This window comes from Alexandromys fortis, unplaced genomic scaffold, assembly GCF_014885135.2.
Source record: "Alexandromys fortis isolate MF-2015 unplaced genomic scaffold, M_Fortis_MF-2015_v1.1 scaffold_47, whole genome shotgun sequence".
Classification (NCBI taxonomy): domain Eukaryota; kingdom Metazoa; phylum Chordata; class Mammalia; order Rodentia; family Cricetidae; genus Alexandromys; species Alexandromys fortis.
The window spans coordinates 6,313,706-6,341,148 of record NW_026067957.1 but is presented as its reverse complement, the minus strand read 5'-3'; the positions used below and the strand labels follow the sequence as shown (position 1 = coordinate 6,341,148).

At 47.1% G+C, this 27,443-nt stretch overlaps 2 protein-coding genes across 5 annotated transcripts in view; one reads left to right on the top strand and one right to left on the bottom strand.

Annotated features, from left to right (window-relative positions):
* The window catches only part of Flvcr2 (FLVCR choline and putative heme transporter 2), a 57,994-nt gene extending 41,466 nt beyond the window's left edge, over window positions 1-16,528 (top strand). For both annotated transcript variants that reach the window (XM_050152488.1, XM_050152486.1), the window contains exons 4-10: window positions 2,845-2,912; window positions 5,004-5,107; window positions 8,183-8,293; window positions 9,466-9,571; window positions 9,857-9,968; window positions 10,479-10,534; window positions 14,921-16,528. In XM_050152488.1, coding sequence (XP_050008445.1) covers window positions 2,845-2,912; window positions 5,004-5,107; window positions 8,183-8,293; window positions 9,466-9,571; window positions 9,857-9,968; window positions 10,479-10,534; window positions 14,921-14,986 — 623 coding nt within the window. In that variant the 3' untranslated portion in view covers window positions 14,987-16,528. The remainder of the gene's footprint in view (window positions 1-2,844; window positions 2,913-5,003; window positions 5,108-8,182; window positions 8,294-9,465; window positions 9,572-9,856; window positions 9,969-10,478; window positions 10,535-14,920) is intronic.
* A 2,261-nt stretch (window positions 16,529-18,789) lies between these two features.
* Window positions 18,790-27,359, bottom strand: Erg28 (ergosterol biosynthesis 28 homolog). Of its 3 annotated transcripts, XM_050152452.1 has the most exons (6): window positions 27,219-27,359; window positions 24,768-24,928; window positions 22,104-22,194; window positions 21,280-21,335; window positions 19,687-19,805; window positions 19,404-19,552 (listed from the first exon to the last, which is right to left on the bottom strand). In XM_050152452.1, the coding sequence occupies exons 1-5, from the start codon at window positions 27,254-27,256 to the stop codon at window positions 19,696-19,698; spliced, it is 456 nt and encodes a 151-aa protein (XP_050008409.1). In that variant the 5' UTR covers window positions 27,257-27,359; the 3' UTR covers window positions 19,404-19,552; window positions 19,687-19,695. The 3 variants fall into 3 exon arrangements, with proteins under 3 accessions (XP_050008408.1, XP_050008410.1, XP_050008409.1); XM_050152451.1 differs by lacking the exon at window positions 21,280-21,335 and having other exon boundaries at window positions 18,790-19,552; XM_050152453.1 differs by lacking the exons at window positions 19,687-19,805; window positions 21,280-21,335 and having other exon boundaries at window positions 18,790-19,552.
* Between the last annotated feature and the right edge of the window lie 84 nt (window positions 27,360-27,443).

Here is a 27,443-nt window from a genome sequence, read left to right as displayed (position 1 = left end):
CTCCCTCCCTCCCTCCCTCCCTCCCTCCCTCATTCCAGGCCACACCACTTTTCAGGACCTTGTCTCCTGGTGACTCTCTTGACTCAGGAATGGAATTCTAAGTATCTGGGTGTGTGGTTGAAGTTAGTTGGGTTTGCTTTCTAGTAAGCCGCCGATTGGACGCCAACTAAACACTTTATTTGTGTGTGTGTGTGTGCACGCTCATTATATGTCCTTACAGAGATTAGAGGACAACTTGCAAGAGTAGCTCTTCTCCTTCTATCATGTGGGTCCCTGGGGACGGAACTTGGGTCCTCAGACGTGGTGGCAGGTACTTTCACCCACGGAACTATCTCTCTGGTCCTCTGTAGGATGTTTTCTTATGCGACAACCGTTAGCCTGGCAGTTGTAACTTTGGATAACATGTGGCATTTTGTTGGCCCACTCTGGCCCTGTGTTGTTGAGGAGGTCACACCGGGCCCAGTCTTTTGCATCTGTGGAGTGGCCTGCTGAGAGATTCTGGGATGGGAAGAAACCCGCCTGCCTTAGGGACACCTTTGTTTTGAGTCGGGAAACCCGATGATTAAAGTAAAGGACTTTGGAGACCAGATCCAGCTTTACCCCTTAATGCCTGTGTGCTCGCAGGAGTGGGGATGAAAATCCTTATCTATTTGGCACGAGAATCTGACCTTCGCTTTGTATCGTGTTCTCCAGGGAACCTGATATAGGAAGAATGGCTGCTATATTTCAGCACTGTTGCTTATGATAAAAATGACCCGCGGTTAAAAATGGACCTAGTCATATCTGGTCCCAGGCTCTTTAGTGTGTCCTTGAGTACAGTGACTCTTTGCACCACTCTACTCTTTATGGGGACCTAGGAAACTTGAATGGAGAGTTGTGTGGCTGGGAGGTACCAGTCAGTGATTCACGTACTTAGCTTGCATTGCTCCTTAGTCAAAACCTTGAGGCCCAAAGAGAAACAGCATGCAGATGCCTCTGATCTGAGGCTCTGTGGCCCGGCTCCACTGAAGGTGAACTCCCAAGGATGTCCTGCTGCAAGCTGTGTCCTGCCTTACGCCCTTCTCCACTAACAGAATGTGAAGTGTGCTTGTGTAGTCTTGTGAGCGTCCATGTGCACGCTGGTATTTGTGCTTCTTTTTTTAAAAAACATTTATTTATTTATTACGTATACAATATTCTGGGTGTATGCCTAAAGGCCAGAAGAGGGCACCAGACCTCTTTACAGATGGTTGTGAGCCACCATGTGGTTGCTGGGAATTGAACTCAGGACCTTTGGAATAGCAGGCAATTCTCTTAACCACTGAGCCATCTCTCCAGCCCTTGTGCTTCTTTTTTTTTTTTTTAAAAAAAAAAAAAAAAAAAACAAAAACAAACAGGATCTTACCCAGGCTGGTGTCTTACTCGAGGTCCTTTTGCCTCAGTCTCTGAGATGCTGGGATGATGTGGGATATGATTAGTGGTATGTATCCCTTCACCCAGTTTTGGGTTTGCTTTTTAACTGTGCATTTTTCTCATCTATAGAATGGGTGTGCTAACACCACTGGCTTCTAGGGAAGTTATAAAGATTGTAAGGTCCTTAGGACAGGTGCTATCATCATCATTATCTTCATCAGCATCATTATCAACATAGTCAGCCATGAAGGAAGGCCAGGAGGCCCTTTCTCCTTTAGGTCAGTTCCAATCTCAGCGGACTCATTGATTGATTGTTTGGCTTTGGGGAAATCACCTTATTATGATCCTTCCTCCTTCCTTCAGACCCTTCCTTCCTTCCTTCTTTCCTTCCTGAATGTGTTTATATACACTCTATGTGTATATGAGTGTGTTAACGTGAGTGTGTACATGACTACAATGCACAGAGGCCAGAAGTCAATATTAGATGTCCTCCTGTTACTGTCTACCTTTTAAAAAATACTTAAATTTCATATATTGATGCATCTTGATCATACTATCTACTGCCTGCCCCCAATTTCTCGTAGTATATCCCCCATTCTGTCTCCCTCCCAACTCACATTTTTTTGAAGCAGACTCTCACTGAAACCTGGATCCCACCAGTTTTGCTAGGCTGACTGCCGAGTGAGTCCAGGATCCACTTGTCTCTGCCCTTCCCCAAAGCACTGGAGTTACCTACTCCAGAGGCCATGCCTGACTCTTCGCACGTATACCAGGGATCCAAACTCAGGCCTTCGTGCCTGAGTGGCAAAACTTTACTTACCAACTGAGCCATCTCCCCAGCTCCCTATTCTCTATTCTTACCAGTAATTTCTAGGCACTCCATTATCTGTAGAATGAACTGAAGAAGTAAGACATCAACTAAATGCTCGTTCGGGTGTAGTTTAGTTTCACATAGTAGATGTGGATGGCTCTGGATCGGAGAAGTGGAGGAATAGGGAGAGGAGAGAAATAGCCAGGAGGGGGAATGGTATCAGAGCTCCAAGGTCTGGGTGCTCAGAGCGGGAATAGAGGCGTCAGGAGAGGGTGGAGGGTGTCCGCTGCTTCTTTGAACCCCCGTAGGTCTGGACAGAGCTGAAAGGAGGAACTCAGATGGCTCTCACCTGGAGTGGTCTTAGACAGAGTCATTTCGAGGGCAGGCTAAAGGGATCGTGGTACGATGGCGTGTGGAAAAAAAGAGGCTACGATAGTTAATTTGAGTCGTTTTCAAGTGTTTCTTTCAGAAGAGTTAGAAAGTCACTTCATATTTCCCTGTTTTGTTTTTTTTTTTCCTCTGAGTACACCAGAGTGGAAGCAGGGTTGTAGACCTCCCTGAGGTCTGCGGGGAGGAGGGAGAAGTTAGCCTACAGTCTGAGAGACCACCCGTCCTAATGCGTCTCACCCTGCCTCCTTCAGGTCTGAATGCTGGTGCCTTCTATGCCTTGTCCACGCTGCTGAATCGCATGGTGATATTGCACTTCCCGGTAAGGCGGGTTCCCAGGCATGCAGGCAGGAGGACAGTAAGATTGTAATCTGTCTCTTCAGAGGCTGGAGAGCTGTCCCTTTTGGGTCGAATTAGTTTTAGGTAGCCTCCGATGGTGGTGTGCCTACAGGATTTGGAGGAAGATGGGCTGGATCGCAATTTAAGTTTTGGTCGTATTAACCTTTATCATAGCATGAGTACGACAAGCTTGTTATCATCTTAGACCTCTCTCTTTTCTGCAGAAGACATATAACCTATAATTACCTTTGCTTTTGAGACAGGGTTTTCTCTGCATAGCCCTGGCTATCCTGGAACTCAGGACAGGCTGAACTTGAACTCACAGAGATCTACCACCTCTGCCTCCTGAGTTTTGGGATAAAAGGTGTGTGCTATCACCTTCCAGCTTTTTTTTTTTTTTTTTTTTTTTTGAGGCAGTGTTTTATTTTACAGGCTTGGCTGGCCTGAAGCTCACAGAGATCTGGCTTCCTCTGCCTCCCAAGTGCTGGGATTAAAGGCATGTATCACCATGCCCAGCTACAGTGACCTCTCTTAAGACTATTTTTTAAGACTGGAGAACAAGGGCTGGGAAGATGTCTCAGTGCTTTCTTCCAGGGGACCTGGGTTCAATCCTCAGAAAGCACACGGTGGCTCACAAGCCCCTTGTCATCTCAGTCCCAGGGGACTGGAAACCTTCTACTGGCCTCGCAACTACTGGGCATGAATGTGGGATACATATGTACATGCAGGCAAAATACCCAAACACAAAAGAAAAGTGTATATAAAGCGACTAGAGAATAAGTAATGACACTTGTATATATATGTGTGTGTATATTTATATCATATTTATCATATGGACAAGGTTTAATTTTGAACTCATATGTGTTCAGTTAAAGATTTTGGGTTTTTTAAAATTTTTACTCATTTTTATGTGTATGGGTATTTTGCCTGCATGAATGTCTATGTACCACACGTGTGCCTAATGTTCATGAAGACCAGAAGAGGGCATCACGTCCCCTGAGAGTGGCATTACACACCGTTGTGAGCTGCCATGTGGGTGCTGGGAATTGAACCCTGGCCTCTGGGAAGAACAGTCAGCTCCTCCTGGCTCATAACTGCTGAGTCATCTCTCCAGCCCCAGCATATTGTTTCTTCCTAATTTATCATTGTCATCATTATTACCTTTAGAGACAAGGTCTCTCTGTGAGGACCTGGCTCTCCTGGAACCAGTTTACAGCATTTTAGAACAATGTTTCCAGAAGCAGTAAGGTTGGCTATCAGGGAATCAAGCGATACTGAGTATCAGAGTCAGAGCACCAAGGCTGTGGATGCCTCACTTGCAGGGGTAGAGCCTTCGTTGTTCGAAGTTCCTGTTGTTTTCAGGGCTGGTTCTAAGATTACGTCCTAGCTCGATCTTTACAAATATATGTTCGTGACCTTGGGCTAGCATGTTAATCTCAGTTTCACCTTATCAAGTGAATACAAACTGACTCCTAACTGTATGGTGGGGATTATGAGAATTAAATAATAATTCTTAGGAGTGCCTAAGACATTTTTGACATTGCAAAATTATATTGATACCTACAAATGTGTTAGGCCACGTTCATAGCTATCCTTAGATGCATGGTCACAGGTTAGACCCGCTTGAAAAATAGAAATATTTGTGTTCTAGTTGATTTTCCTGTCCATAAAATGGAAACCATGATATATAAGATTGAATTGCTGTAAGGACTAATTTAAAAATATCTGGGATGAGCATAGTGGTGTACTCCTTTAATCCCAGCAGTTGTGAGCTCAAAGCCAGCCTGGTCTACATAGCAAGTTTCCGTCCAGACAGGGCTACATATTAAGACACAATATCAAAAAATTTAAATATATCTATAGCTAGATATAGATATATGACTGACTGTGGTTCTAAGGACAGAATTTGGTTGATCATGTTACCCCAGCATACAGGGTCATAAATGCACAGCTGGGGTATTATTCTGTGGAAGAGCAGCTATTCTAGAATTTTCTCCAGGTTGTTGTCTGAGCCTGACATTTGCAGACTAGTGGCTGTAATGATTTCCACTGGTGGTCTCTGTGGTTTCCCTAGGGTGAAGAAGTGAATGCTGGAAGAATTGGCTTGACCATTGTCATCGCAGGGATGGTTGGAGCTATGATCTCAGGCATCTGGCTGGATAAGTCCAAAACCTACAAGTGAGTCACTCTTTTTGAGTCAAGAACTGGGGCCCTCTGCTTTTGAAATGACACACTTATTAGGAGCAGAGCCCAACAGCTTAGGCGTGGGGTAGCAGTTGGAGGAAAATAAGTTTCAACTTACTTTATCTGAGTCTCAGTTTCCTCATTTACAAAGTGGAAGCCTATCCTCACTCTGCGGATCTTGGGAAGGACTAGGAACAGTGGACATGAAGGCTACCTTCGTCCTTCTCCCCCATTCTATCTCCCTAAAGCCTTGTGGGAAGAAGGGAAAATAAATATGAAAAAAACATCCCAGCAGTTGGAAGTTTGTGGACGCCCCAAGAGTGCAGAGCGGTGACGTCACCACCCCATGCCCTTGGCTGCTCTGGGCTAACTGAGCTTTCTGTGTTTTGCTTCAGTTTGCAGGGCACTTTATCTTGCAATTTTTTTTACCTTGTTTGCAAATATCATGATGTGCCTTGGACCTGAATATCCAGTATACTTTAAAGAACGCAGAGCGATCATAAAAGGCTTTAGTATATGCCAACCTAATCCTGGCCTAGAAATACAAAATCCTGACACCCCTCTCTGCAGATGCCAATGTAGTAATTGGGTCTGCTTTGTAAAACAAGCTGGGGGTTGTAGAGGTGGCTCAATTGATAAGGTGCTTGCCATGTAAGCATGGGAGCCTGCGTTGGAACCCCAGGATGCACATAAAAGGTGCACGTGGTGGCATGTGCTTGTAATCTTCTGGGACTTGGTGGGTACTGGTTCATCAGCCAGCCTTAGTGGAACTCTCCAAAGACCAGACACCTGGAGAGCAGATGGTCTCCTAACTAACTTCTAACCCACACCCACGTGCTGAGAGTTGAACTCAGGGCCTGTGTACGCTAGGCAGGTAACCGAGCTACATTGCTAGTTCTGCCTTTCCCTTCTGGTTGTGACTCTGTGGTGCGCCTCCTGCAGAGGGTGTCCAGTTAACACTGGCTGCGGGTCAGCTGCCAAGATGGGCCCCGCGCTGGGGGAGGCGGCACTCCAGGCTGCTTTGTCGAAGCCTCCAAAGTTTCCAGTGTCCGGAGGCGACAGACAGTGGTAGACCTGTTCTCTGCCATACAGACCCACTCTGTGAGACTCTGGGCAGGTCAAGTCTCTAGCCGGTCTAGTCAAAGGCCAGCTGAGGCCCCTCGCAGGGATGTGGCTTCCAGGCTTACTACGATGAGGAGCCTGGCTCGGTTTAATTACTGCTGGCGAAGCTTGGCTGCCACTCTGTCTCTGTCTCTGTTAGTTGCTTGTTTCGGCTAGATACAAAAGCACTGAAGGCTGGCCACCCCCAGGCAAGAGGACAGCGGCGTCCCTTCTTCCAGGGCCTGTCCTGTAGCAGGAAAAGGGAGGGGTTGGAATGTTGGGTTGGCAGGGTTGTGGGCAGCCAGAGGACTTAGAGGAGTTAGAAAATACAGCAGAGACCTAGAGGAGACTCTTGCTCTGCCCTCTTCAGGAGTGTGACATGGCCGTTTCTTCGTGTCACTCTGTGTCCAGAGCCAGTTGTTGGTCAGTTCTCTTCCACGTTGTCAAACTCCTGGATTTGTCTACTCTGGCTTGGAGGCTAGAAACTAGACACTGAGGTCTGTTTATCTCAGGCTGGGACTAGGAAATAGTTTTCGTTGTTGTTGTTTTTAAGTAGCCACTGTATGAAGGTAGAGTTGTGGTTTAACAAACACAGTAATTTTTTTTTTTTTAGTTATCTGGTGAACTTGTAGAATTACTGAGAATGATTCATGTTCTTGAGCATACTTTCTGCAAGAGGGTGGGAAAAGAGGGAGGAGTGCATTGGGGTGAAGGGAGGAGTGGATGGGGTGAAGGGAGGAGGTCCTTCATTCTCAGAACCTGGTGAGAATAGCACCTTCTAGAGGCTATGGCTTTGACCTCTCCCCAAAATGCAACTGCATAGTAGATTATTATTGTAGCGTGTGGCTTGAGATAATGCCGATGCTTCAAACCTAGCTCAGAGTCAGTCCCTACCTTCTGCATGTACTCAGCCAGTGACTTTAAACACATAACTCACCTCTGCTTCTTCATCGATAAGATTAGGGGTCGCCAGAGATTTCTTTGCAGGGTTGATTGCAGTCAAAAACACATGTAAAGTATGTAACAGAATCTGAGTTCCAATAAAATTATGAGTTTCAGATTTTAGAGTGTGCTTGTTGGTGTCCCACTGTGTGCCTGGCTTCAGAGGTGACACATAAAGGTTTTGAGTGGTCACGTTTGAGTCCTGGTGCGCACGCAGAAGGACAGAAGGGTTTGCCGAGGCGGGACCCTACTGGAAGTGGTCCAGGGAGCAGAGTGCAGGTCTGTTTGCAGGAATCAGGTTCATAAGAGTTCTGGGTGGCCCACACCCAGAAGGGAGTTGTGTGGAAGAACGTGGGAGAGGCGAGCCTGACCTCAAACCTAGCCCACAGAGAAAGGCAGCAGGGAGTAGGCGGCGGCTTCTCCCTTTGGCTTTGGAATTAGTTCGGAATTAGAGAACAGTCTCAGCTGCATTGCCTGGAGCAGAGTGGTTCAGGTTCAAATTCAACAGGAAAAGCTATGCAAAGGGCCACTGGAAGAACTTAACAGAGGGAGTGGGCAAGCCAGGCTACTGCCCAGCATTGCTATGGGGCTTTGGGACTTCACATGTAGCAAGCTTTAAAGTAGGCTTGGCCATCACCACCTTGACTACAGCTGGTGCTTGTCTTGTTATCCACCCCCACCCCCTTTTTTGTTTTTGTTGGGGGACAGAAGAAGGACAGGGCTGTACCGTTCTTACCCATGGATGGGACATGACAGGTTAGGCTTGTGGAGAGAGCATGCAGAGAGAATAGCATCTACCTAGTCTTCTTTGTAGCATTGACCATGGTGTGATTATTGTAAATGGATAACTGTTGGATTAGTGTTCCTCACCTACGCAAAGATGCTTCTGTGGAAGCAGATGTGCCAACATGCTGCGGGGAGCTGGAAACAGAGCAGACATCCAGTAGATCCTCGTGGGATGAGCGGCATAGCAATGGTGCTGTTAAAGTAGGGTCACATGACTCACCATCTTTGCATTATCCGTAGGGAGACGACCCTGGTGGTGTATATCATGACTCTGGTGGGCATGGTGGTGTACACATTCACCTTAAACCTGGAGCGGTTATGGGTAGTATTCATCACTGCTGGCACACTGGGGTAAGTTTCACGGCTGACCTGCTGAGTTGGAAAACACAGCCCCTGGCTCCTAGAGTGGCCAGTAGCCCAAGATCCAATGCATGTCCCCTGTGCCGCCTCCTCACTGGCCTCAGGGGATGTGGAAATGGTGCTGAGGGGGTCTTGTTAATGCTTGAGGCATAGGCCAGGTGGAGTGGTGCATGTCTTGAATGCCAGCACCCAGGAGGCAGAGGCAGGGGGATCTCTGTGAGTCTGAGGTCAGCCTGGTCTACAGAGCGAGTTTCAGTTCCCTACACAGCTATGGTTATGTAGAGAGACTATCTCTTTTTAAAAAAAAAAAAAAAAAGAAAAAGAAAGAAGAAAAGTAAAAACAAACCAAAACAAAACCGAGTCACCTCCGGTAGCTGGGCTGTGCTGCTGGAATGGAATGAAGCCTGAACTATGCCCTTCAAGGCATCTGGGATGCTAGGGATTTTAGCGGCTCCAGCCAGGGCTCAGTTTCACCACCAAGTGTTGTGAGAACACAGGCATGGCACCTACCTATGTTCCGAGCTTATGTCTCCTCATCTAAAACGAAGATAAGTGTGGCCAACTTGATAGGGTGGTTGGAAGAAGTGAGAGAGGCCATGGTATGAAGACCCAAGGAAGCATGGTGCAGGTGGAAGGAGTTAGAACGAGCAACACAGAGCCATGGGCCTTTTCTGGGCTCCACCTCTCAGCCGTTTTCCCTCGGGCAGTGGGGGCTGTGAGAGCGTGAGAGGTACCTGGTTCAGTCCTCAGCTGCCTCCTCTTGGGGAGGCAGTAAGGAGAGTGTCCTTCCAGGTCTCAGAGATCCACGGTGATGTAGCCCCGTGTCCGGGGACTTCCCCTTCTAAGCCAGGGCCTGTGGACCAGGACCACATATTCTCAACTGAAAGTGAAGCACACCAGGCACTCTTATCCCTTCCTTAAATGCTAATGTGTCATTGCTGGCTAGAGGGAAGACCACAGAAGACATTAGATACTCACAGAGCATAAGGCCTAGACGTTTGCAGAGATCTCTCCATTTTGGTAGATCATCCCAGACCATCGTAGAAGACAGACTGCTGACCTGATGGGAAGAGAAAAGCAGGGGAGGGTCTCTCACGGGAAAGGTGGGCTCCCAGTCTGGTTCTGGAGGCTCTCACTGCCTTGTTCTCTCATCTGGACTTTAGCTTCTTCATGACTGGCTATCTGCCCCTGGGGTTTGAGTTTGCCGTGGAGCTCACGTACCCAGAATCTGAAGGCATGTCGTCCGGCCTCCTCAACGTGTCGGCACAGGTAGGGTCCTGTTTCCTTCTTGTTCCCTGCTTTGCATTGCAGTAGGGCATGTTTTGTTGCTGTTGTTTTGCCAAGACAAGGTTTCTCTGTGTAGCCCTGGCTGTCCTGGAACTCACCCAGTACACCTGGCTGACCTCGAACTCAGAGATCCACCCGCCTCTGCCGCTTGAGTGTTGGATTAAAGGCATGCACCATCACCACCGCCCAGCTGAGTATGACATCTTAATTTTCCCGAAGGCCTAGTTGATTAAGCCCCTGCCTCCTGCCTTCTGTATGTTTCTCCAGGTATTTGGGATCATCTTCACCATCTCCCAAGGCCAGATTATTGACAACTATGGAACAAAGCCTGGGAACATCTTCCTCTGTGTGTTCCTGGCCCTTGGATCAGCTCTCACTGGTGAGTGGGGGGGGGGGGTGAGAGCAAGCTAAGGGTCAGACTACATATGGGATATTGGCAATTTGGGACCTGTGTCTTGCCTGATGTAGGGGACAGGTGGAGGGGGGCTTGACAGATGTCTTTTTGGGATATCTCTTTGCATGGGTGAGTGACTTTTGGCATCAGAAGGCCCATGTTTGATGTTGACATCCACAGCTTGTGCAAATGGCCCAGGCTTTGGAGGCCTCAGATCCCAATTCGTGCAGTGAGGATTTGCTGGTGGTGGTTAGCACGGTGTGTGTGGTGGCCCCTAATTGGATGCCAGCCTCATTACCAGCTTCTGCCTTTCAAGGGCACAGTGACCTGGGACCTTTGTAAGATGAGTGACGACGCCAGCTCCATCTTGATCTGAAGTAGGGTCGGGAGAGCTGGGATTCTTAGGAAAATGAGGGTCCCTTCTGCTGCATGAACTTAAGCAGTGGATTTGCTTGATCCTTTGACACCTTTGACACCCTTCTTTTTTGACCTCAGCTTTCATCAAGGCAGACCTTCGGAGACAGAGAGCAAACAAGGATGTTCCTGAGACTGTGAGTGTGTGGGAGCTTGGTGGTAATGGGCTCTGGGTCCCAAGCCTTTGATAAGGATGTGGTGACCCAGATGGGGCCTCCTGGAGCTCTCAGAGACACTGACTTTTGTGGTGTCTGTGAGACCAGCTCGCCGCTTACACACATGGCATCCAAAGAATTTCCTCATGGGTGTTCAGTATTGCTCCTCTTTCTTAGAATCTTCTCCCATTTTCTTTTCTAAATTCCTCAAAAGATTTATTTTTATTTATGCGTATGAGTGTTTGCCTGCTTGTATATATGTGTTCCATGTGTATGCCTAGTGCCCACAGAGCTCAGAAGAGGGCATCAGATCCCTTGAAACTGGAGTTGAAGGTAGTTCTGAGCCACCATGTGGGTGCTGGGAACCAAACCTGGGTCCTCTATAAGAACAACCCATGCTCTTAACCACTGAGCTGTTTCTCCATCCCTTCTTTGACTTTCAATCAGCCCCAGCCTCCTTGTTACATCCCCAAGAGCATTATCATTGCTGGCATGAACTGCTAAGTAGCATCTAATTTTGTGGTTCTGAACCAAGCCTTGGGTCCGTGGCTTCACTGTTATCAGTTTGGAGTCAGTGACTAGCAAGGGGACACAGACATCTGGATTGACCACTTTGGGACAGTGGTGGTGACAGCCTCTTAGGCAGAGATATGGGCACAGAGCCAATGGGTTGCCAGAGGATTCTAAAAGGACAAGTCAAGAAGCAGAAGCTGGTGGCCGTGGAAGAGGAGGGTGGGACCAGAAGTATGTCCTGCAACAGAAGAGTATTTTCCATCTACTCTAACCAGCTGCAACCACTTTAAACAAAACGATAGATAGACTTAAGTCTGAGTGGGGCTGGGGCAGCTCAGTGGCTGAGTGCTTACTCAGCATTGCAGAGCATCACATGCGGGAGGCGGAGTCAAGTGAGATGAAAGGAATTGCAGTTGTGGAAATAAGGTATTTGTTCTATCTATCTATCTATCTATCTATCTATCTATCTATCTATCTATTTCTCCATCCCTTCTTCGACTTTCAACCAGGATATTTATATATCCTTTGTAAAAATAAACAACTGATAAAAGCATAGCAAATATACAAAAGTCTTAAATTCATGCTGTAATTCTGTCATCTAGAAATACAGCATTTACCATTTATGCACGTCCATGCAGTGGATATGTGTATACACCTACTTTTTTCTTTTTCATGTACATGTGTGCTTGCATGTGTGTGGTTATGTGCCTGCATATGGAGGCCCAAGGTTGGCATTAGGAATTTTCCTTGGTCTTCTAAATTGTACATTGATGCGGAATCTCTAGCAGAACCCATAGCTCATGGATATAGCTAGTATGGCTAACCTGATTATTCTGGGGATTCTCTGTCTCCATCTACTGAGTGCTAGAATTACAAGTGGGTCACCAGGGCCACCCAGCCTTTGAGTGGGTTCTAAGGATATGAGCTCATGTTCTCATGCTTATCTGGATGATTTGTTTCCCACTGAACCAGCCATCTCCAAGTCTTGGTTTTCGTTTGTTTATAGTCATGATCTTATTATTTAATTGTGCTGGTCTAGAATTTATTATGTAGCCTAGGCTGGCTTTAAACTCAGGGTGATTCTCCTGCCTTAGCATCATGAGTGCTGGGAATACAGGCATGAGCCACCACGCCTGGCTTCCCTTCCTTCCTCCCCTTCCTCCTCTTCCTCCTCCTCCAATAGACTCTATTCTAATTACTGCAACACCCCAAGGGTACTGAACTTCTGCATATACTTTTAATGACTCCACACTGTTCTTTTATATGAGTAAGCCTTGATTTCAGGTTTTTTGTTGTTGTTGTTGTTTGGACATTAAAATTATTTTTGATTGTTATAATCAGTATTATAATTAGTGGCTGGTTAACCCGCTTGGTTTGAGTATGGTGTTAATATTATAATGCAGGGGTCTCTGTGACCACTAGACCGCCACACCTGGCAGAGCAATGGTCTCCGGGAGGCAAGAAGGCAGTTTGGTTTAACATGACTAACTAGCAGGAGCTCCTTCAGACTTGGGGAGTCTGACCCTGAGTAGTTTATTTTCGACTTAGTTAAGCAAAGCACAATTTGGTGAAAACTTTCCTGGCAATACATAACTCAATCCTGTGTGTATAACAAAACATTCATAAATCTCCTCAGGAAACAAAGCAAGCTAAATAAAGATTAGAGGTACATGTGACACCTTCCATAAAGATGGGTTCTATAAATTGACTGAGAAAAACAAGCGGCTGATAAGGGTCTGGGGAGGATCCAGTAGGGTCAAAGGTCACCAGGCTATTAACCCCGCCAGTGCCTAGCCTTCTAGGTTGATCGGGTAATGCATTCCCTTCCGTTGGAGGGACAAACTTGTGTGTTTAACATTTCTGGTTCCCCTAGTGCTTTTCTGTGAGCACAAGGACCTCTGTGCCTCCTACATTATAATAAACAGTATAGGAATTAATATGGATTGCTCTGTTAAGTATACAGTATTTCCTGGAGAAATGGATCAGCTGTCAAGCAGTGCCTTGGACATTCAAGGCTATGTGAGAGTAATAAGTGAGAATCTTTACTTCTTTACTGGTTGTCTTCTGATACCACATTCTAGAGTTGGCAGGCAGCCGATCGAAAGGGGAGGAGCCTACAATAGTGTTTGCTGGGAGACGGAAAGCCTAGGGTAGGAATGAAGTTATCTAGACCAGTGTGAAGAGCAAAGGCCATCGTGGACATGGGCGTTCACTGTTATATGTTAGGAGACACAATGATTTAGGATATTTTGGGCAATAAGTATATGACCAGGTGTTTGCAGCAAAACAAGATTTTTGGTGAAAAATTTTTAATCGGGACTGTAATCTTTGTGTTTGGTGACATGAGATGTGTTTAAGTTAGAAGGTAAAGGCAAAGCAAGAGTTATAAATAAATAAATGGTATTTATATATTACATACTAATATGTATCAATATTAATACTATACATAGTTGATCATATGGTATCCCCAGTCCATTTACCAGTGGACTGCATGTATGCTTGTTTGATATAGATAGGGCTAAGGCGATCACTCCAGCTAAGAGTACTGTTCACACAGAGGGCCCAAGTCTAATTCCCGCTATCCATATATCAGGCAGCTCATCTGGTCCTGTAACTCCAGCTTCAGAGGATCTGATGCCTTCTTCAGACCCTGCACTCACTTGACCACACTCTCAAACACACCACACACACACACACACACACACACACACACACACACACACATATTAAAGACAAACCAGAAACTCCGTAGCTTCTGGTTCCTGTCTTGGAACTAGCTCTTGTAGACCAGGCTGGCCTCGAACTCACAGAGATCCACCTGTCTCCGCCTCCCGAGTGCTGGGATTAAAGGTGTGCGCCACCACCGCCCGGCTTGCCTAACCTATTTTTGATGGCGGTTTTGAGGTGGTAGCTTCAGAGGAGGCAGGCATGTGTACATTGTGTGTGTGCCAAATGCGGACAGTGACTCGGTCAGCTGTGAGTTCTCTGAATGAAGGTTACTAAAGGCCGAGGCAGAGCCGGTGCCAAAGGGCCTGCAAGATTGAGAATGAGAGGGCTGGGCTACTACAGCTGTGGCCCTTGTCATGGACGGGACCCAGGCATTCCTAGGGACAAAAGCACTATTTGTCTGGCTGGCGTTGGCCTCCAGCTTGGCCCTGCATCCACTCCCCTGGATCCTGAGCAGTGCTGGCTCTGCAGTACTGTGTCCGAGGTCCTTTTGCCAATTAAAAGACAGCCAAATGCCCGAGTTGGCAATAAGTACCAGGGACCCCACGGGAGAATTTCCAGGCCATACTTAATCCCAAACCCACTTAACAAGTGTGAGACAGGAGACTTCCTGTAAGTGAATTCCATGCCATACCCTTCCCCCAAAAGCCAAGTCCAAACTGGTTCTCTCCAAAAGCTGCTCTAGGGTTTTTCTCTCTGAATACATATAACCACAGAGCCATTGAGTTCAGTTATACAATTAAACAGGGTGTCTTAAAATTGCTCGATGGCATCCATCCAATGGACCTCATCCTGGGGGCCACCTCCCATTTGGGGCTAGCGGGAGGGTCTGAGGGACTTGCCAGTCTGGAACCTGGAGCATGGGAGGTGAGTTTAGAACTGTCAGGACAGGATGTTGGCTCTGCTCCCTCCGATGAGTGGTAACGATGGGGGGCAGTATTTGGGGGAGCACACTCAGGTTGGGCTGCTTGCTTGTTTCCTTGTGCCTTTTATTTGCTCTGGGGGGACAGTGGGTGGCCTCTTGCCCTTGTACTCACGCTGATCCCTCATGGAACAGCCATCTGCTTCAGCCAGGGTGGAGATGTGTGTGTTTTAATCATAGGGCTTCCTGTTTTCTTTGCCTTCTAGAAAGTCCAAGAGGAGGAGAGCAATACCAGCAAGGTGCCCACCGTCGTGTCAGAGGCTCATCTCTGAGAGAGAGACAGAGAGAGGTGGCAGAGACTCAGGAACAGACACACTCGCCTCTAGGTCCCATTGAGCTGTGACTGCCAGCACCTACATCTCCATGGAGGAGCTTCTAGAGGAAGCAGCTGGAAGATTTGCGACTTGCAAGGCAGTGCCTATGCCTACTGGGCCCTACCTGAGAACCTGGCTGGTTTACTCAGGGAAAACCTCACCTCTCTCCAGATGCAGACTGGATTCTGGTCCCCTCTCCCTGTTAGGTCTCAGGGCTAGCATTGGGAGAGGCTGGTGGAGGGTGCTGGAGTCGATCCTTGCTTGGTCCCTTGTCTTTTCTTATCCCTTCTCTCGTGGAGAACGCTTCCAGAATTATCCTAAGAAAGCTTATTCAGGAGATTAACTTTTTCTAATGTCTTAAGACTTAACCACACGAAGCCCGGTTCTTACTGAGAACGGGCAAGCTGCTCTGCCTGAGGGTCGTGATGAGGAAGCACCCTGATACAGCCTCCTTCAGAGCCCAGCATTCCACAGAGGCAGCTCTATCAGGACTCTTGACCTCAGCACTCCTGGCCAAACACTGCAGTCTCTTCCCACCTTCTTTCCTGGCAGTCAAAGACAAAACAGCAATAAACCAGACAAAACCTCTCTTGTAGCCCTGAAGGAAGAAATGACTGAAGAGGGCTCCCTGCCTAGCTGTAACAGTGCTGGGGGTTACCTTGAGTGTGTGTGGGGGCTCCGGGCTAGGATGGGAAGGTGCTTTCCTACAAAAGAGGTGCTTGCCCAGGGACTCTAGTATCCCAGGCTACTCAGAATGTCTTTATTGGATATTGCACTGGGAAATGCTGCCATCAGCCCAGCGGCTTGTGGCTCTAATTTTTATTATAAGTTAGTCTCATTGACTCTACTCTGACACCCAAGGCTGTCTCTGAGGAAAGAGGCAGAAGGCGGCTCTTAAAACAGACATGATGTCTGTCTCAGGTAAACATAATCCTGTGGAAGTCTGGGACAGTATTTGCACAACCAAACCCTCTCCCTGCCTCTGCTAGCCAAATCTGCCAGATATTTTAAATTGAGAAGGACTCCTTGTAAATCCCAGTTGACCTCCTTCCTCCCCCCAGTCTGCTGGTAACGTCATGGCTTTTGTAGTGTCTCCTCCAAGAGAAACTGGCAACTGATTTCTCCTGCGCCTTGAGCAATTCTGGTCAAGACCATTGCGTCATCTGGCCTTGGCCATGGCCTTAGCATTCCAGAATAGCCAGATTGCCTGCAATATCGGGGTGCCAGGCCAGAGGGGATTCACTTGTGTGCACATACATTTGTGTTTGTGTATTGTGTGTAGACCTGAGCAGTGGATGGGAGGAAAGCAGTGTGGTGGAGGGTTGGGGATGGAAGAGAGAGGTAGGTGCCTTACTTTCTGTCAAGAGAAAGGAGTACTTTTTTCAACTGTTCAAAATGGACATGTTTACTCAATCCACTTGTTTAAAAAAAACGAACAGAATTTGTATTTCTTGTTTATAATACCAGATATTTTTAAAGCAATAAAGATTTTCAAAGTGGTTTGCCTTGTCATTTAGCAAGGTAGTGGCAGCTCTGGGCAGCCCCCACAAGGTTATCACACTTTTTTGAGGATGTCTGGGGGACGACTGGGGGTGAGGGGCAGGGCTTGGGGCCAGAACATCTGTGTCCTCCTTTGTTGACAAGGGTGTAACATCCTGTTGGACTTTTTTTTTTCTAACAGACTTTAAAGGTTCCTGACCGCCTACGTAGAAGATGTAACTCAGTGGCCAACCTGTGACCCTGACTTTCCCTCTACTGTGTCTACTGTGTGTAGGCTGGAATGTGCTCCTCCCCAGGAGAAAGGCCCACTGTTGTCTTTGGCTCTGCCTCAAAGGGCAACTGAAGTGTTTTGTTTGATCACCCCAGACCCGCACCAGCTTGCTCTGGCTGGTGTCCACAGCGTAGCTCCAGCACTGGCAGCTTGGTGACTTTCTCAGGGACTGTCCTCCCTGGTCTTCTTCTCCACCCTGTTCACTTTACGTCGGCTGCCAGGTTCTCAGCTGTCACTTTTTCTGCCTGTTTCTTGCCTTGAGAAGTGTCCCACACCCGGGACATTCGGGCACTCTTTCTTATCAAGTCTTACCTGGAGAAACCAGGCTTCACTAGACGTAGGGGAGGGACTGAGCCTGACTCTTAAATTGGCTTCTTAAAACAGTGAGCAGGTGAAGATAATTTCCAGTGTCGTGGGAATCCGAGGTCCAGAACCGCATTCTCTTTTGGCAATATAAATGAAACCAGCCTGAATTGGAAGCCAGAGCTGTGCAAAGCTGAGAGAATTGCAGTAAAAGGGAGCTGGAGGCCCGACCAAACACCACCGCACCCGACCAAACACCACCGCACCCCAGGACATCTTCTTTTGGACTATAACGCCAAGCCATCTTTACCCTTCAGTCTCTTAAGGCAAGCTTTCCTTCTAAACTACTTTCCTATGTATTTAACTAAGACCACCAGCCACCCTCCTTACCCTTACCCAAGCTACTTCCTTCCTCTGACCTTGCACCTTTCAAGGTCAAAGCATTCACCCTTTGGTCGAAGCAGCTTCACTGACCTCAGTCCTTGAATGGTTGCTGCTCCTTTTACCCTAAATGCTCAACATCTACCTTCTGGGCATTTGAGTCTCAGCTGAAGCCCTCCAGTTCGGGAAGATCTTTCTGATCTGTTTAGGATCTATTGTCTTTTTTTTTTTAATATTTATTTATTTATTTATTATGTATACAATATTCTGTCTGTATGCCCGAAGGCCAGAAGAGGGTGCCAGACCTCTTTACAGATGGTTGTGAGCTACCATGTGGTTGCTGGGAATTGAACTCAGGACCTTTGGAAGAGCAGGCAATGCTCTTAACCACTGAGCCATCTCTCCAGCCCCTGTCTTTTTCTGTCCTGCCAGCCAGTTCCCAAATAACCACATGGAGACTTATTATGAAAGCTTGGTCTTATGACTTAAATTATCCCCTATCTGTGCCCTTTTATGAGGCTCAGTTACCTTGCCTTTGTAATGCCTATGCTGCTTGCTCTGCATTCCTTCTTCCCAGCATCCTCTCTGCTCCCAAAGTCCTGTCTAGCTATTGGCCATTTAGCTTTTTATTAAGCCATTCCAAGGGACACATCTTCACAGTGCACAGAGATAATTCCACAATAGTTCCTCCCTCTGCTTCTTGATTCAAACACCTGCTTCCTTACAGAATTGTCTCAAGTTCTTGGCTGTTTCGTGGAACCTGTTATCCTGACTGTGTGAGGCCCATGGCCTTGTCTATGTTGTTCACGTCTCCATCCTGAGGATCTAACATGGAAAAATGCTCATAGGCGTTTGTTGAAACAGTGACTAGCTTGCTGAATATACAGTGTCGGTGGCCACTCTGGAGCAGTGCTCAGAGGAAGTGCTGTTCACATGGAGGCATTGACATTGACCTAGATTCCTTACACCCTCATGGCTGTTCCTCCTAGGCTGCTTCATTCTACCTTCGGTATCTGTGCTCAGGAATCTACTTCTTTGGGAAGAGAATGGGAAAGGGCCATCACTGTTGCGCTGTCGATGTAGAATCCTGAAGGTGAAGCAGGAAGAAGGGAAGATGTGGCATCAAGAAGACAAGTAAGCAAGCGACCATGAGGAGCTAGCGGCAGCCAGGCTTTCCAGGGCCTTGAGCCGCCCTACTCTCTGCAGTGGACAGAAAGACGCAGACAGCTCCGCGGCTCTGGTGTTGGGGCTCATGGAGGGTAAGAGGCCCTTAGGAAAGGTCAAAGTACAATGACTGATCAGAATAGAAGGTCTTTCTATTTATTATAAAATGCATTACACAAATACAACTGACCGAAAGGTCTAAAAACAGTCCAGACTCTTCCAACCTTTATCCAGCTGTAGATAAAAGAGAAGCCTGGTCCTGCTCACACGGAGGGCAGCCCTTCTCGGAAGAGCTGCCTGTCCCTTGGATGGTCAGAGTCTTGGGGTCCAGCAGCAGAAAGAAGCCCGTATGTGTGGACAATCCCTGGAAGCAGCCCTTGGTCGCAGCTGCTCCGGGCAGGCAGCAGCTTGAGTTCACAGTTCTCATGTTCCCACCACACAAGTCAAAGCAAGGAACGGCGATAAACAGAAAAAATGAAAGACCAGAAAAGGGAGCCAGCTAGGGGAGGGCACATGGGCGTGTGTGTGGGGGCTTCTGAGGATTTCTTAACTTTGATTAATGTAACAGAATATTTCTTAGATGACTCTAAATTATATATATATATATATATATATGTGTGTGTGTTACATAGGTTTTCTGTATGAACATCTTAAATATTTAAAAACATTAAAAACCCCAAACCCCAAAAGCTAAAGATGCTGAACTTAGATGAAGGAACTAAGGACACAGCTGAAAAGAAATGATTTAAGGACAGAGGATGAAGAACGAAGACAGCCAATGCGGAAAACAACGATGTTTTGGACGTGGCAAGGCAGGCCTCAGTTTCAGTTTCTCTTCTTCTGTATGGATCCTGGTTCTGCCTCTAGATACCGGAGCCCAACCAGCATACCCAGGATGGAGAGACCTTCAACACAGAGAGAAGATTAGCGGTGGCTATTAAAAACTGCACCCCACAAGTCCAACACACCTGTGCTCCGCACCAGCCCCACCGCCGCAGGGTTCACTACCGCAGGGGGTTTAGGGTGGCTTGGTGCTTACTTGCCACCATCAGGGGTGCCAGCACACCAACTGTGGGAGCTGCTGTTCCAAATACGAACAACTCTGAGAGGAAGTGTCCCAAGGCGAGGAAGAAGGTCCACAGTGTGATGTGGTAGAGTCTGTAAGGGACAGAGATGGGAACCAAAGTGACTACGTGTTTGGTGCAGCACTGCAGAGGGTGTCGGCTGACTGGACACAGTGACACATTCCTTAGAAACACCTGGCTATTTAATCACACCAAGTTCTACTCTCCTGGGGCAAAACTAGAGACCTCTGAGGCATGGGCCAAGCAGTCACAGTGGGCCCTATGACTTAGCAAGGTAGAGAGAAGTCACCATGAGAATCTGGATGGTAGACTTGGGCCGTGTAGCAGTTCTGGATCAAACATACTCACGTGCTCAGTGCCAGCTGACAGACTCTAGCCGAAGCCTACCCTAGCAGGTGTCTGGCCACGAGCCAGCCAGTGCTGTGTGATGGAACAGTAAATGAGTGTTTTAAGCGGCAAGAGGCCCTCAGATGCTCTTGCAGTACATGTTTGTTAGTTTATGTCTTGGCCTAAAATCTGGTCTGGGGAGGTCACACAGCAAATCCAGAGGAAGAGAACTTGCTCCTCGGTTTTGACGATGAGATGGTGGCTGACCACCTGAATTTCAGGTATCTGTTTTTGTAAACTGTGAAAAAAAATTAGGATACACTCCAAGTAAACTAACGAAGCACAGTGTGACCAAGACTCAGCTGTAGCTACTGGTTTTCACATTTGGACACTTTTGGTTCTTTTCAGTTCTGGGGATCACACTCAGGGACTAATGAATGCCAGGTGAGCATTCTGATTCTGAGCTAGATCCCCAGGTGGATACTTTTATATTACAAAGAAATAAACATTACAGAAGTGGAAACATCTGTGCACCCTTAGCCTACCCTGACTGCCTTCTCCCTCCCCTTTTCAAAAGTACCCAGTGTCTTAAATTGGCTTTTACCATGCTGGTGCGTGTGTGTGGTGCGTGTGTGTGTCTGTGTGTTTCTGGTTAGGGAGGGAATAAGCTCAGGCCGCATGTCAGAGGGCAATGGATCAAAGTCCTAAGCTAGAAGTGACTGGAAACATTAACTCAGCATTTGCAACTGCTCTGGGCTGGAGGCGGGAAAACTCTGAGGGGTGAGGGTGAGAATGAACTTCTGTTCGCTCTCCGAGCACAGCAAACAGAAGCTGCCGCCCTTATACCTGGGTCTTCAAAATGATTATCCCACCCTCCCGTCTTCTCATTCACCCAGAGAGGTAGAACAGCGATCTATTATCATTTTATAGATGAGAGCAGACAACCCGGCTGCCGGCAACTCTGAGAGCAGAATGTGTTTTCCTTGCTTTCATTCTTGACCCCAGGCAGTTTCCACTAAACCATACTGCTTCTAAAAATATGTGTCCAATCTAGGACATGTAATCCAGTTTCAAGTTTAAAAAAAAAAATTAAAAATAAAGATGGAAAGATCAAATGGCTAATAATTTTGCTTCAAATCCCACTTGAGTCGGTCTCCCTCTGCTTAAGTTAATTGAGTTTTTAATATTTATATTACAAAACCAGTAATGAAAATCACTACCTTCTCTCCCCAGGGGCTGCTGAGAGACTGAGGCAAGGTCATGTAGGTGAAAGCTCCTGGAAAAACCAGAGAGGAGCCATAAATCTTGTTGCTTTCTCTCTTCCCCAGATGCTGAGGGGGAGGGACAAGATAAAAAGATTTCAGTGTAAGGTTGGCCCTTTGACAGCTTCACCCAGTGAATTGAGCAATGGCAGCTTCAACCTAGATAGTGATTACTGCCGGGAAGAGAGCTTGAGCCCCCTCCAGTGGCCAGGACTGGGTATGGCATCATCTAGAAAAGAGGCTAGGATGGCCTGCCCCTGTTTATTTTCACCTTACTCTTTGGAGAGGCAGCACACATGTTTCCCATACTGACTGACTTCTTCATGGGCCTCTTTCAGCTTACTTGTGAGTTTCTCTCTTTTCATGGATTTCTGGTCGTTCCTGATTAATGAGGATTGTGCAAAACGTATGTATGGAACTAGGGATGTAGTTCAGGGCTAGAGGATATATTGACTGTACTCAAGGGCCTTCATTTGATCCAGCAGCACTTTGAAAACAATACGCCAAGACTAAACTGAGCACAGCATTCTAGTTCTATAGGAGAGGTGGGTTCCAGTCAAGACATCCGATGCAGGCCACTAGTCAATGGCAATGTCATTTGCTATGCTCTGTCAGGCCTAAAGGCATTTCAGGCCCTGAAGGAATGGTGCGGCAGGACTCTCATTTTCTATACTCTATGCTAATGCCGTAGTGATTTAACAGGTCACAAGAGCAGGGCAATGCACATGCGTGGAGCCTGACTGGCAACAAAAGGAAGCCAAAGGCCTTCTTTCCTGACATACGTTTTGTTGTGGATGTCAATGGCACAGAGGCAGCGAATCACCGACGAGAGCAGCGTCCAGATCCCAAAGGTCCGGGCTTGGAGGCCATTCACTGTGTAGCAAAGAACGAGAGTGGTGAGAAGGGGAGGGCCGAAGTGAGCTTTGCCCTAAGCTAGTCTACTTCCCTGGTGAGACAGACGGTAGCCCAGCCTGACCTCCCTGTGGGGGCCCCTGAGGAGCGGAATGGAAGGAATTCTGAGTGCTGCTCCATCCACTTTGGATGCCTACAGTTGGAAGGGAATGCTGCAGAGATGGTCTGAACACACAGATGCCTAGCAGGACCGACAGCCTTTGTAGACTGCTAGAGACCAGACGCCAGTACCAGCATAGATGTGTTCAAGGCGTGGGCTTCCAGAGGTCTCAGATCTGCTCTGTTGTGATGATGCGCAAACCAGGATGGCTTCTTGTGCACACAGAAGTGTAAAAATACTACCTCTCTGGGGGTTCTGGGGTCTCTGCTCTTGGTAGCTTGATCGTGAGACTGCTGAACTAAATAGCTTGCCTTGAAGATTCAAGTCACATTTCCCTGTAACAGTGGCACTTTCTGTGTCACCCGAAGGAGTTTTATAAAATCCCCACGCTCTGGACACCTCATGAGTTTTATCAGATTCTCTAGTCATGAGTACTTTCTAGAAACGCCCTGCTTGCATAACTTAACTGTAGAGCCAGTGAACTGAAGCACCCTGTGGATTTCAAATGTTCAAACTGCAAAACAGTTCTTTTGCTGATCTCTTATAGAAATTTTCTTTTCTTATTAAAAAAAAAATCTGGGAGTAGTTCAGTTGTTAAGCACTTGCCCAGCATGCCGGATAAGGCGTCCTGGGTTTGACTCCCAGCACTTGGGGTGGGGTGGGAATCAATGAACAAAGTCGACAACCGAGAAGTTTTTTAACTTTCACTTGGGCTTAAAAAACTCGTTTGCCAGCCGGGCGGTGGTGGCGCACGCCAATCCCAGCACTCGGGAGGCAGAGGCAGGCGGATATCTGTGAGTTCGAGACCAGCCTGGTCTACAGAGCTAGTTCCAGGACAGGCTCCAAAGCCACAGAGAAACCCTGTCTCGAAAAACAAAAACAAAACAAAACAAACAAACAAACAAAAAAAAACTCGTTTGCCTTTGGAAATGCAGATAAACTCTGCTAAATTCACACCAAGGACCTTTTAGAGCGTAATGAGAAAATATCTGTAACATCAGCCATTTGGCCACACATTCTTTAGAAACCAAGTTCATGGCTTTTCTAATGAAGACCGAAGAAATTCCTTTAGTGTGATATACTCAAAACCTGACAAGGATCAAGTGAAAGTTTACATGTCTGGGCCACTAGAGCACTATTCTGCCAACATACATGTGCACATGCTCACTCTCTCTCTCTCTCTCTCTGGGCAAGAAGATGCCCTCTCCACTTCCAGATAATTTCTAATAGTCTGTGATATGCAACTATACAAGTTCCACGACTACCTGGGACAGCAACTGAGCAGCAAGAAAGAGTCCTTCCTGCTCACATCCCCAGGGCCTTGACGCCCATTATATCTGAACTTTGTTCAAAGTGAGCCTCAGCCTACTTAGTTTCATTCCTACCTACGCGCTGCAGAGGAATGAGTAGGTCAGAGCCTGGATCTGGGTTAGCTATAAATGTACAGAGCTGCTGTCAATCAGAGATGCAGCTCCAAGTACCCCCGTGCCAATGGCGCCAAGTGCCAGCTGCAGAGAACAGATACGCCGTGGAGAGCTTCGTGAGTCGGGAAAGGTCAGTGTGAGCTGGAAGGTTTACTTTCAGAGAGCAATCTGGAGGGATTTGGAGTATTCACTTGAACCAGAGCTCAGTTTGGGAAAATCTTGGCTAGGTAACTGTCTACCTGTTACACAGATGATGGGCCATGTGTGCCGTGCCCTGATTTCTGATGAGGGCACTGAGAAACAGTAAAACGTCTATTTATGGCTTTCGAATAGCACCCCAGAGTCAATATGTCACTCTATTTCCTTGCTTGTCTTTATGCAGGAGAATCTGAACACATCCATTGTCCAGGGTAGTGTCAACCGAATGAAGGGGTGTCCAGAGATAACGGGGGAAAAAAGGGTCAAGTGCTTCCCACACATTCTATTTCTCTAGTGGCTACCAAGACTGGATTAGACAACAGAACCAGCGGGATATTTCTAGAAGTAGAGTCCCAGGCAGGTTCGAATGATTAGATTTGGAGATGGAAAGAAGTGTCTGTGTTTTCATAGACTAAGTAGCCTGCTTTGTTCAGATCTATAGCCCAATTGGGGAATTAACAGGTAGGCCAGTGCTACACAGAATACATTTCTTTACATAATTTTCTTTTTGTTATTCTAATTAATTAATTTTTTTTGGTGGGGGGAGCAAGAGGTTGAGACAGGGTTTCTCTGTGTAACAGCCCTGGCTGTCCCGGAACTCACTTTATAGACCAGGTTGGCCTCAATTTTGCAGAGTTCTGCTTCTGCCTTCCCAATGCTGGGATTAAAGGTGCGCGCCACCATGCCCGACAATACATTTATTTCTTGATATAGGGTCTCATCAAATTGACCAGTCTGGCTTTGAACTCTCAATCTTCTTGCCCTATCCTCTTGGGCGCTAGGATCACAGGCATGTTCTTTTGACTTCTTACCAAGGTTTGGCTTGCCAGTGTAGAGCTTCTCATAGAGAAAGGTGTGGTCTCGGAAGCTCTGGAGCGTGTTCCCCATGGCTATGATGGACACCATAACCAGCCAGCTTCGTAACACGTTCAGGAAGCGGCTCATGATTCCCCTCACAGAGAGGGAGCGCTGCCTTGGAAACAAAGAGGACAAAATGAAGGTACTTCCTCATCTACCACGGCTCTCTCACCTCCGGGGTTAGTCTGCGTCCCACTCGCAAGAGCTGGTCCGAGGGACGCTGGCGGAACACGTCACAGACTCCTCCTGGCGTCCTCTGGAGCAACCCTGTTTTCTTGCCACAGCGCTTTCACTTGACATGATGCCTAGGAACACCTGCCCTACGTGGAGGAATGCTGAACTCTGTTCAGAGTGACTGAGGCTAGAAAAGAATGCAATGGGTGGGAATTCTAGCAGGAAAGAAATGGGGTAGACTAATATTTCTATAAAGCGACAGAATGGGTTTCTGGGTGAAGCCTGTGCTGCTGCCAGTGCTCAGCCACTGTAGTGAGGGTGAGTGAACGGTGACCTCGCAGCACGAAGTTAAGTCATCCCCCAAAGCACAGTACTGCTGTGAGCCAGCATTCCATCCCCTGGCCTGGAATCAGTACTGTGTCTTCATCTCTTCATGCCATTCCTTTACAATGCAAGTGGCTCAAAGGTGGTTCTAAATCTACTCGGATACCTGGATACTGATGACATACTTCCAAACTTATAGAAGCTGTACTGTCCATGTGAGTGGAAGCTATGGTGTGGTTGACCAACTGGTATTCTTAGTTTCCCTCTGCTTGGTTCCCAGATACATAGTGTTACATAAACTAAAACAATCTAAAAAGATTTTTTTTTTTTTTAAACAAACTTCCTTGGCTTGGTGTTGGGCTGCAAGAAAAACTACACTAGTTATCAGTTAGGGGGAACTGGTGCCCTATACTTGCCCCACGTATCTAACATTGTATTTCACTCACTACCTATATCACCATAGGCAGGCACTACTAGTATTTCCATTTTACAGATGGCGCTCAGAACTAGTAGCTAAGTGATTTGCTTAGGTCACATAGCTAATACATAGCAGAGTGCCATGGCCTGTTGAAATGACTCTGTAAATACTACCTCCCGACGAATATTTTGATGAAGTTCCCATCTTAAAAAAATATTTATTTACTTGTTTTGATCCAGGGTTTTACTATGTAGCCCTGGCTGGTCTGGAACTCATTATATAGACCAGACTGGCCTTGAACTCACAGAGATTCATCCGTCTCTTTCTCCTGAGTGCTGGAACTAAAGATGTGTACCACTATGCACAGCCAAGTTCCCATTGTTTTTGAGGAAGCTAAACACACCAGAAACACTGTTGTCTTCAGATGGTAGAAGAGCGAGTTTCTACACCTTTTTTTAGATCAAGCCTTGTTGAGTAGTGATTTCCATCAGTTTGATCTAAATGAAGCCCACAGAGATAAATATATCATGATCATCATAATTTTGGCCCTTCATTGATCTGTTGTCAGGCTAAGTTCTTTGTCCTGAAAGCTGTAAGAAACTACCTGGCTGCCTTTATCACTGTGGTAGTATGTTTTCGTATGATTCCACACTACTCAGCACCGATAGTAAAGTGAAGTGACCAAAATCCAACTAAACAGGGCATCAGGAGAAGAATGGTGAATCCAGGGGAAACAGAGGCTCCAAACACAGACTTTCTCAGTCTATCGAGTCTCTGGCCCTCACAGACATTCACAGCCTAGGCCAAGATCCACTTCTCTTTATTTTGTCAACAGCAGACTCAATTTGACTTAGTTAAAAAAGCTGCACCTTCACACATACTCCCTTTCAATAGAACGCAGACTGTATGCCTTCCATTCTACAGATCTTAGAAATCTCAGTAGAGAGCTGATGAAGACACAACCAGTGTATTTCCGTATTGCTCTACCAATTCCTCAAAACCATTTCCCTGGAGTTTTGAGGTGATGGGAGGGGCGGGGTTTACAGTATCAATTTCCAAATTTTGTCCAGACCCAGTTCAGCGTTGATGCACTGCTAATTAGCAATCAGGAAAGAGGGATTCCTATCCTAGCTCCATTACTCAGCTCTGGGGTCTCAGGCAAGTCACTGAGACTCCACAGCCCCAGTTTTCTCATCCGTAAATTGGGGATACAAACATTTATCTCAAGGGTTACTGGAGAATTACACGAGAAAACGAGAAAGCTCTCTGCACAGAGCTAGGTTCAAAGTGACTGCTCGTTCATTCATTCACCCGTCCCCAGAATTTAGCAAACGCTCTCCATTTTCCTAGCACCCCCTTGGTTATCGTTTCTAGATTCCTTCCCCTCCCAAAAGGTAGCTTTCCAGGCAACCCCCACTTTCCTAAATTCTTCAGATAGTCTCATTCGTATGCAAAACGGATACCTACATCCCATTCCACATTCTCCTACCTGACGACCCAGTACTGCAGCACGAGAACCAGCAGCATCCACAACCCAGCTCCCCCAGGACAGCACCAGTCCCAAGTCCACTCGGACCACTGTCCCCGCCCCCAACCTCAGTCCAGCTCTAGGATTGGGTCGTTCCTGTCAGTCCTCGCTCCGATTGGCTGGGCTCGTTCAGTTCGAGCAGGCGATAGGGAGTGAACCCCTTTGCTGCCAATCAGCGGTTGCTGA